This window comes from Pristiophorus japonicus, chromosome 7 (genome assembly GCF_044704955.1).
Source record: "Pristiophorus japonicus isolate sPriJap1 chromosome 7, sPriJap1.hap1, whole genome shotgun sequence".
Taxonomy (NCBI): domain Eukaryota; kingdom Metazoa; phylum Chordata; class Chondrichthyes; family Pristiophoridae; genus Pristiophorus; species Pristiophorus japonicus.
This window is the reverse complement of record NC_091983.1, coordinates 41,716,034-41,727,457: the sequence shown is the minus strand read 5'-3', so window position 1 is coordinate 41,727,457 and position 11,424 is coordinate 41,716,034. Positions and strand designations below refer to the sequence as shown.

General features: G+C 41.9%; 1 protein-coding gene across 1 annotated transcript in view; it reads left to right on the top strand.

Moving 5' to 3' along the window:
- The first annotated feature begins 900 nt into the window (after positions 1–900).
- The window catches only part of dlgap2a (discs, large (Drosophila) homolog-associated protein 2a), a 205,584-nt gene continuing 195,060 nt past the window's right edge, over positions 901–11,424 (top strand). Inside the window, 1 exon segment of the mRNA XM_070884350.1 lies at positions 901–1,962. Coding sequence (XP_070740451.1) covers positions 961–1,962 — 1,002 coding nt within the window. The 5' untranslated portion in view covers positions 901–960.

Sequence of the window (11,424 nt, the reverse complement as noted above, 5' to 3'; positions counted from 1 at the left end):
TTTTCTAGACTGAGACTGCATATTCTGACATGCCAGCATGGAGGTTGAAAATACAATTGTTGTTTAGAAAAAAGAAAATAAGATTTCAAAAGAATTTAGACATATTGAGCTATGGGACTGATGTGGAGTGGTGAGAATGTGGAACTCACTACTACATGGAGTGGTTGAGACGATTAGCATAGATACATTTAAGGGGAAGCTAGATAAACACATGAGGGAGATAGCAATAGCAGGTTCTGCTGACAGGGTTAGATGTAGAAGGGTAGGAGGAGCATAAACACCAGCACAGACCAGTTCGGCGGAAAGGCCTGTTTCTGAGCTGTAAAATTCTATAATATACTGGTTGTAACCGAATCTAAAAATTATGATATAATAGCAGTTTTCTTAAACTTACAAACCACAGAGGTGAAATTCCATCTGCTAATAATTTTACAGTTTAGTACTAACTGAGACTTTGTTGAAGCTGTCGATGCAAGAAATTAAGTGACATTTCTCTAACTTATGAAAAATAGATTTGAATATGATTTGTGATACAAAAGACGAGCGTATTTTAAGAGCTGGTAAAGGCATTTGGTATTTAGCAAATTAAAATCACTTGGATATTTATTGGTAACAAATCATTTTTTTAATGCCTGGACAATCTATGCCCAGTATTTTTATGAAAACAAATGAGACTTAACTCCCCATGCTTCAATAAACTGATAACTGCTGAAATAAAATGAATATAGCATGCATTAATTTTTATTAGAGTACGGTAGGATATTAAATCAATGGCTTTGTCCATGTTGCATTGATTTATTTGCATTCACTGGTGATTAATAAAATGCAAGGCCATCAAATCCTTTACTGTTGTTTATATTAACTTGTTTTTTTTGTTGTCTTTTGTTGACAGACCAGCAGTTCTCATGGTCACCTTCACGGCACTTCAATGAAGACATATATTCTCCTCCATCAAGGACCATGAAAGGATTAACTGGTAGCCGCACGCAGCCCCAGCTCAGCTCAGCACACACTTGTGGCCTGGTGACTGAGGACTGTGAGCATTCTCATGACCATATGCACCATGGCCTGGATTCTCGGCAGTCGTACTTGCTCAGTCCAACGGACAGTTGCCAAATGGACCATCATCGTTGTTCGCCTAGAAGCTCTATACATTCTGAATGTATGATTCCCATGATGGTAGGGGAGCACATGTCAAGCAGTACTTTCCCCAGAATGCACTACACCTCACATTATGATTCCAGGGACGACTGTACCAGTGTCTCGCACACTGGCAGCAAGATTAATCGCATTCCAGCGAACCTGCTGGACCAGTTTGAGAAGCAATTGCCTCTGCATCGTGATGGTTTTCATACACTGCAGTACCAGCGAACATCCACTACCACCGAACAGCGAAGTGAAAGTCCCGGCAGAATACGGCACCTCGTACACTCTGTCCAAAAACTTTTCACCAAATCTCACTCTTTGGAAGGGTCCTCGAAAGGAAACGTGAACGGCACAAAGGGCGAAGGCCGGCATTCGGATGATCACCATCATTCCCACCACCCCAAACATGGCAAAAGGAGCAAAAGCAAAGAACGAAAGCCAGAGCCCAAGCATAAGTCTGCGATGACTGCCTGGTGGAGCTCAGATGACAACCTAGACAGTGATAGTACTTACCGTACTGCGAGTGCAATGAGCAGACATCACATCGACCATATCTCTCAGTACTATCCGGAAAATATTCAGGGGGCCTTCAGTGATCTCACTTTGAAGACGTCAAAAAGCAACAATGATGTCAAATGCTCTGCTTGTGAAGGATTGCCCATGACGCCTGAGGGGAAATATATGAAAAGAAGCTCCTGGTCCACACTGACTGTTAGCCAGGCCAAGGAAGCCTACCGCAAGTCATCACTCAATCTGGAGAAACCTCTTGTTCATCAGGAAATAAAATCATCTCTAAGGCCATGTCACTACCTACAAGTAAGTGACAATTTTACTTCTAATTTTGGCAGTACAGTCATCTTTTTCTTTGTTACTGCTGGGTTTTTTATAGGAGTTTAATGAGTATAATAGAAGTTACTAACTACTGCACTACCTGTATTACAAGCCACATATCTACTAAACCAGAAGAGCAGCATGTTACATGTAATTAGCATTTTGTTGACAAACCTCGGATCCAATAATACATTTTTTGACTGATGTTGAGCCATCATAAAATCTAACACCATCCTACGTCAAGGAAGTCAAACCATGTAATATAAAGAGATTGACAACTGCATGAGAACAGCAGACAGAAACCTAGTCTAGCACAGACACATTATCCAGTTCACTGACAGTCGTGCACAGAGGAAATTAAATTCCCTGGTCAACATAAGAGGCTTTCACAGCAATTTCCATAATAAATAAAGAGAAGTTCTGTTAACTTAATGCATTATAGCTTACACACAACCCCCCTAACCCGTGCAATGGTTTGTACCCGCAAAATGCCTTATACCCGGGAATGCTTTATTCCCAGGCAGTGCTGGACTTCAATGAGCATGTTTGCTGGAGCATGACAGGATGAGCAGTGGGCGGAAATACAGTGAACAAATGGATGCAACTCACTATTGGAGTTGAACTAAATAAATGGCAGGTGCCAGCAGAGGTTTGCAATAGGATGAGGCCATCTTCTGGAGTGAGTCTGATTTGGAGGGTTTCAGGGGCAATGGAGATACCACAGAGTGAGCCAGCAGTGGTATCTCTTCCAGAGAAAGTCAAACAGTCAAGAGAATTAATAGAAGGGGAAGCAGCAGTAATTCTGGGAAGGAGGTTACTGAATGTTTACGATTAGGAAACATATTGACAATGTTCTGTATTGTAGAGCTGGAGAAGGTTGCAGAAATACAATGATTTATAGATAAGGATGAGAACTTTCAATTTGATACATTATGGGACATGGATCAAATAGGAGTTGACAAGGACAGGGGTGATTGACAAGTGGAATCTAGCATGGAACAAGATGCAAGTGGCAAAAGTTTGGATGAGGTGGGGTTTGCATAGGATGCAGTCTGAAAATAACAAAATCTTGGATGAGGGAATGGGGATAAAGTTGGAGCAGAGGCAAGCAATGTTGCAGAGTTGAAAGTAAGTGATCTTGGTGGTGGGTGAAATACGGAGTTTGAACCTCAGCTCCGTGTTGAACAGGATACAAAGGTTGCGTATAAGCAGTGTGTAAGCAGCCAAGGAGCGAGCGAGTCAGTTTGCAATGATGCAGAGTTTTGGCAGGAGCTGAATACGATGGTTTTAGAAACATAGAAACATAGAAAATAGGTGCAGGAGTAGGCCCGTCGAGCCTGCACCACCATCAATAAGATCATGGCTGATCATTCACCTCAGTACCCCTTTCCTGCTTTCTCTCCATACCACTTGATCCCTTTAGCCGTAAGGGCCACATCTAACTCCCTCTTGAATATATCCAACGAACTGGCATCAACAACTCTCTGCGGTAGGGAATTCTACAGGTTAACAACTCTCTGAGTGAAGAAGTTTCTCCTCATCTCAGTCCTAAATGGCTTATCCACTGTGTTCCCTGGTTCTGGACTTCCCCAACATTGGGAACATTCTTCCTGTATCTAACCTGTCCAGTCCCGTCAGAATTTTATATGTTTCTATGAGATCCCGTCTCATCCTTCTAAACTCCAGTGGATAAAGGCCCAGTCGATCCAGTCTCTCCTCATATGTCAGTCCTGCCATCCCGGGAATCAGTCTGGTGAACCTTCGCAACACTCTCTCAATAGCAAGAATGTCCTTCCTGGAGACCAAAACACTATTCCAGGTGAGGCCTCACCAAGGCCTTGTACAACTGCAGTAAGACCTGCCTGCTCCTATACTCAAAACCCCTAGCTATGAAGGCCAACATACCATTTGCTGCCTTCACCATCTGCTGTACCTGTATGCCAACTTTCAATGTCTGATGAACCATGACACCCAGGTCTTGTTGCACCTCCCTTTTCCTAATCTGCCGCCATTCAGATAATATTCTGCCTTCATGTTTTTGCCACCAAAGTGGATAACCTCACATTTATCCACATTATACTGCATCTGCCTACATTTGCCCACTCACCTAACCTGTCCAAGTCACCTTGCAGCCTCCTAGCATCCTCCTCACAGCTCACACCACCGCTGCCCAGTTTAGTGTCATCTGCAAACTTGGAGATATTACACTCAATTCCTTCATCTAAATCATTGATGTATATTGTAAATAGCTGGGGTCCCAGCACTGAGCCCTGCGGCACCTCACTAGTCACTGCCTGCCATTCTGAAAAGGACCCGTTTATCCCGACTCTCTGCTTCCTGTCTGCCAACCCGTTCTCTATCCACGTCAGTATTTTACCCCCAATACCATGTACTTTAATTTTGCACACCAATCTCTTGTGTGGGACCTTGTCAAAAGCCTTTTGAAAGTCCAGATACACCACATCCACTGGTTCTCCCTTATCCACTCTACTAGTTACATCCTCAAAATTCGAGAAGATTTGTCAAGCATGATTTCCCTTTCATAAATCCATGTTGATTTGGACCGATCCTGTCACTGCTTTCCAAATGCGCTGTTATTTCATCTTTAATAATTGGTTCCAACATTTTCCCCACGACTAATGTCAGGCTAACCGGTCTATAATTACCCGTTTTCTCTCTCCCTCCTTTTTTAAAAAGTGGTGTTACATTAGCTACCCTCTAATCCATAGGAACTGATTCAGTTCAGACTGTTGGAAAATGACCACCAATGCAGCCACTATTTCTAGGGCCACTTCCTTAAGTACTCTGGGGTGCAGACTATCAGGTCCCAGGGATTTATCGCCTTTCAATCCCATCAATTTCCCTAAGACAATTTCCTGTCTAATAAGGATATCCTTCAGTTCCTCCTTCTCACTAGACCCTCGCTCCCCCAGTACTTCTGGAAGGTTATTTGTGTCTTCCTTCGTGAAGACAGAACCAAAGTATTTGTTCAACTGACCTTCCCAGTATGTTCAGTTGGAGGAAGTTCAGGCTCATCCACAATTTCCTGTTGAAAAAGGTGACTTTCACTTGTAGCCATGCAACTTCGATGTCTCAGAGGGTGATACTTTCAGATAGAACCCACACAAAGTATGAGAGTGGCCTGGTTGAGACTTTCTGGCTGACTATTCCTTTCAGTGGGCTCTAGGCAGGAGCGCAGCTGAGATCTGCTCCTCAGCGAAGCAGAAGATTTAAAGCTGACCCTCACCACTCCCACTGTCATAACGAGTTGTGTCAGGTTTCTGAAGTCTGTGATAAGTAAATAGTATAGTCGTTTGAAAAATAAAGGAATGGATCTGAAATTGAGAAAATTACAAATCATTTACATAATGTAGTAATAACTAATAATAGTAGTTCACATATTAGAACTCAAAGTAATTTGGCCCCAAAAGCCTGACTTTTTATTGATTGATGTCACCTTCCGATCCATGTCCCTCAATCCTTTCTCCCTCAGAGAAAAAGTATCAAATTGTCTCTTGAACCCCTTTATTCTGTCCATTTCTTGTTAGGTAACTTATTTCCCAACTTTTGTTATGCTTTGAGTGGAAAAGTTTGCAGTATTCTCTCCTAACTTCCGAATTGTTAAATTATGTCCTCTGATATTTGAAACTTTCACCTTAGTAAATAATTTCCTTCACTATCTTCGGAAACATCAACTCGACTGCCTCATCCGATTTTCTAAAGAAAATTAGGCCTTTTGCCAAAAGTTAAATTTTTTCATTTTCCAAATCATCTTTGTTGTCTGCCTCTATACAGCAAAACAAATCTATGGGTTATAGTGGATCATTTTCTTCAAAACTATAAACACAGTGCTTTAGTTGTGCTAAAAAAAAAAGAGGCATGTAACATACTGGACAAAAAACAAAATTAGTTGCCGGCACTGGAAATCTGAAGCAGAGTCAAAGTGCTGTGAACACCGAGTATGTCCGTCAGCAATTGTGGAGAGAATAGACAAGTTAACGTAAAATAAAAAACCGGCTCAGTTAGCAGAGCACAACTCAAAAGAGTTTGTATTATTGTTGTGTAAGGTGTTGGGCAGAACCGGTCTGGTCTAAAGTACTAGTTTTCTAAGTATTATATCAAGACAAATTCTTTGAGTTGTACTCTACTAATAACGCAGTCGTTTATTTGCCTCTGTTATTTACGGTTCAAACAGCACTGCTTACCATGGAAGTGTGATGTCTTTCGCATAATTTGAACTTGAAAGTAATGCTAACACTCCTATAATACTTTGTAATAAAACCCAACATCAATTATTCAGCCATCTTAAATCAGTAGCTCTGATGCTATGTTATCCATTAGACAGCATAAAACCATGCATCATGAAGAACACAATGGATGAGATGCTAATTTGATATTGCATGCCTCTCACATCTGTCACATTCCAGGTTTCACACACCAGATGTCACAAACCAGATGCAGAATAATCTGTTTTTAAAAGAGAGATGGCTTGGAGTCTGCAAATGACAAGCAATTTGCTGATTGGTAATTGACCTGAGCCGGGATTACAAACGGCTATAATTACTTGGATGCCCACAGGAAGTACTTGAACAGTGGCCTTCAAGGAGCAGACTAGGTTAGCAGCTGAATATCACATTTGTGCTCCAAAGTGCCCATGGACAGTGCCACTGGAAATAGGATAATTACTTAAGTGATCTAAACCTTTCTGAATCTGGTTCCAATGTCTTGTGTTATTTGGTATCAACATAGTATAATTTTTGACTGCTTGGAGCTTTACTCTCTCGAATGTATATACTTTAATATTTTTCCCTTAAGCAAATTATGGTGTTCAGCTTGATAATTCTGCAGTTCCAGCAGCCAAATATTCGCACAGATTTATCATGAAATCAGAGTTTGTTCAGTAGCTTACAATGACAATAGCAGCCTTGAATTGACTTGAAGAAAGTGTTGGCAAGCCACTAGGTGGATATGAGCAAGCATGCGACATTCTCTTCTTGTTACACAGCACAGCACACCATCTTATCAGTAAGAAGCCTTTTCCACCTACAACAATGGTGGCTGAAAACTGACAAACTTTTATCCCATACAGCTTGAAGTTAAATCAAGCTTTTGGCAGAACACAGCTCGGCCGTGTGTACAGCTCAACGTGATGAGAATTCTACCTCAGTTCTGTTATTTATACACTTGCTTATTTTGCACTTATACAACTTTTTAATATTATCACAGCTTAGTCACACTTTGTGATACAAAGGTGTGATGATTGTTTTTGCATGGTTGGTCATTTCAAAGCACTCACTAATAAACTTGCAAACTTATGACAAACCAGACTGAAGCAGAATGAAACTACAAGAAAATATTTCAAATGTGCTGCATAGGTATAAATCCAAAGTGATGTGGAATAAAGATTCTAAGAACAAATATCGAAGAACTTTTTAAAGTTATCTTGTTAATTGGCATTTTCAGTTCTGACTATTTAAGTCTGATTGACGCAGGTGATAAAGTCAGTCTTTGTCATCAAGCTCATACATTGGTGCAACTTTCATTGCTTCACACCCATTTGCTTTTCCCATGTCACCAATATGTTGTTCCACTTGCTCCGCTGATGACTCAACAGATGAAAACGGTGATTGGCTGAGCCTCACAGACTAAAATGATCTCCGGTTTGGTCCCACAATCTTTGCTATCTTTGCCTGTCGCTGCCTCATTACTAACAGCAACCCCAACTGCCCCATTGTCCCTTCCCGGCGAACCTCCTGCCCAGCTGAGGAATAACCTCACCGACTCCTTCCTATCTATCATTGCCTCCTGGGACAGCCAGCAGATTATCAATCACTACCAACTCCGTATTTCCCTCCAGAATTTCCATTCACACGTGAACAAGGCCCTTAGTCATCCATGGTTGTATTTTGGATGATTGCATTGACATCCTACCTTTGACTGAAACTTGGCTCACAGATGGCAATACCCATGCCCTTACCAAAGATTTCGCCAGATAAAACTTCTACTACTGCCCTGCAAAAACCACAATGGTGCCGGTGTGTCCCTTATCATCAAATCACCCCCTCAACCGTGGCATCTCATGGCCCCTCTACTTCCATGGTCTCTTTCACTGATGAAGCCATCTCCAACCACTTGCTTATATCCCTTGCCACCCACACCAACCCACCTAACCCTTCCAACTCCATTTCATTCTCCATGCACCCTTGGAAAAATATCAAGTCACTTACAACTGCATAAATTCACCGTCCATCACCAGATCTGGTGGGACCACGTAAAGCATTATTGAGGCTCACTCTCCCCTACCAAAACCACCTACTGCTCCAGGATTATTCCAAAGAGCAACGGTAATGCCCGACCGAGTCTCTCAACTACCAACCGTCCCATTAAACTCTGCTTCCTTTGCCCTCCAAGCCAACCCTTCAATCTTCAATATTATATCCCATAAACTATTAAATTAATATTAACAGCTCCTGCTTTGGCAACCATTTGTTCATCATGCCTCTAGATATAATCAATAAATAATGGTTCTAATTTCTCGCTCATTAACTTATCAGAATGGAAATGAGCTGGACAAGCTGGAGTTCAATCCTTGATGTGAGTTAGCTGATCCCATATAGAAACATAGAAAATAGGTGCAGGAGTAGGCCATTCAGCCCTTCGAGCCTGCACCACCATTCAATATGATCATGGCTGATCATACAAATTCAGTACCCCATTCCTGCTTTTCCCCATACCCCTTGATTCCTTTAGCCGTAAGGGCCACATCTTTTTGAATATATCTAACGAACTGGCCTCAACAACTTTCTGTGGTAGAGAATTCCACAGGTTCACAATTCTCTGAGTGAAGAAGTTTCTCCTCATCTCGGTCCTAAATGGCGTACCCCTTATCTTTAGACTGTGACCACTGGATCTGGACTTCCCCAACATCAGGAACATTCTTCCTGCATCTAACCTGTCCAATCTCGTCAGAATTTTATATGTTTTTATGAGATCCCCTCTCATTTTTCTAAATTCCAGTGAATATAAGCCTAATCAATCCAGTCTTTCTTCATATGTCAGTCTTGCCATCCTGGGAATCAGTCTGGTGAACCTTCACTGCACTCCGTCAATAGCAAGAATGTCCTTCCTCAGATTAGGAGACCAAAACTGTACACGATATTCAAGGTGTGGCCTCACTAAGGCCCTGTACAACTACAGTAAGACCTCCCTGCTCCTATACTCAAATCCTCTCGCTGTGAAGGCCAACATGCCATTTGCCTTCTTCACCTCCTACTGTACATGCATGTCTGCTTTCAATGACTGATGTACCATGACACCCAGGTCTCGTTGCACCTCCCCTTTTCCTAATCTGTCATCATTCAGATAATATTCTGCCTTCCTGTTTCTGCCACCAAAGTGGATAATCTCACATTTATCTACATTATACTGCATCTGCCATGTATTTGCTGACTCACCTACCCTGTCCAAGTCATCCTGCAGTCTCCTAGCATCCTCCTCACAGCTCACACTGCCACCCAGCTTAGTGTCATCTGCAAACTTGGAGATATTACATTCAATTCCTTTGTTTCAATCATTAATGTATATTTTAAATAGCTGGGGTCCCAGCACTGAACCTTGCGGTACCCTACTAGTCACTGCCTGTCATTCAGAAAAGGACCCATTTATTCCTACTCTTTGCTTCCTGTCTGCCAACCAGTTCTCTATCCACGTCAACACATTACCCCCAATACCATGTGCTTTAATTTTGCACACCAATCTCTTGTGTGGGACCTTGTCAAAATGTAAGAACATAAGAACATAAGAATTAGGAACAGGAGTAGGCCATCTAGCCCCTCGAGCCTGTTCCGCCATTCAATAAGATCATGGCTGATCTGGCCGTGGACTCAGCTCCACTTACCAGCCCTCTCCCCGTAACCGTAACCTTTTGAAAGTCCAAATACACCACATCCACTGGTTCTCCCTTGTCCACTCTACTAGTTACATCCTCAAAACATTCTAGAAGATTTGTCAAGCATGATTTCCCTTTCATAAATCCATGCTGACTTGGACCAATCCTGTCACTGCTTTCCAAATGTGCTGCTATTACATCTTTAGTAATTGATTCCAACATTTTCCCCACTACCGATGTCAGGCTAACTGGTCTATAATTCCCTGTTTTCTCTCCCTCCTTTTTTAAAAAGTGGGTTTACATTAGCTACCCTCCAATCCATAGGAACTGATCCAGATTCTATAGAATGTTGGAAAATGACCACCAATGCAGCCACTATTTCAAGGGCCACTTAAATACTCTGGGATGCAGACTATCAGGCCCTGGGGATTTATCGGCCGTCAATCCCATCAATTTCACTAACACAATTTCCTAACTAATAAGGATTTCCTTCGGTTCCTCCTTCTCGCTAGACCATCGGTCCCCTAGTATTTCCGGAATGTTATTTTTGTCTTCGGTATTGAAGACTGAACCAAAGTATTTGTTCAATTGCTCTGCCATTTCTTTGTTCCCCATTATAAATTCACCTGATTCTGACTGCAAGGGATCTACATTTGTCTTCACTAATCTTTTTCTCTTCACATAGCTATAGAAACTTTTGCAGTAAGTTTTTATGTTCCCTGCAAGCTTACTCTCATACTCTATTTTCCCCCTCCTAATTAAACACTTTGTCTTCCTCTGCTGAATTCTAAATTTCTCCCAGTCCTCAGGTTTGCTGCTTTTCTGGCCAATTTATATGCCTCTTCCTTGGATTTAATATTGTCCCTAATTTCCCTTATTAGCCACGGTTGAGCCACCTTCCCCGATTTATTTTAATGCCAGAGTGGGATGTACAATTGTTGAAGTTCATCCATGTGATCTTTAAATGTCTGCCATTGCCTATCCACCGTCAACCCTTTAAGTATCATCCACCAGTCTATCCTAACCAATTCATGTCTCATACCATCAAAGTTACCTTTCTTTAAGTTAAGGACTCGAGTCTCTGAATTAACTGTGTCACCCACCATCTTAATGAAGAATTCTACCATATTATGGTCACTCTTCCCCAAGGGGCCTCGCACAATAAGATTGCTAATTAATCCTCTCTCATTACACAGCACCCAGTCTAGGATGGCTAGCTCTTGAGTTGTTTTCTCGACATATTGGTCTAGAAAACCATCCCTTATGCACTCCAGGAAATCCTCCTCCACCGTATTGCTACCAGTTTGGTTAGCCCAATCTATATGTAGATTAAAGTCACCTATGGTAACTGCTGTATCTTTATTGCACGCATCCCTAGTTTCCTGTTTGATGCCATCCCCAACCTCACTACTACTGTTTGGTGGTCTGTACACAACTCCCACTAGCATTTTCTGCCCTTTGTGTTCCACAGCTCTACCCAGACAGATTCCACATCATCCAAGCTAATGTCCTTCCTTACTATTGCATTAATCTCCTCTTTAACCAGCAACGCTACCCTA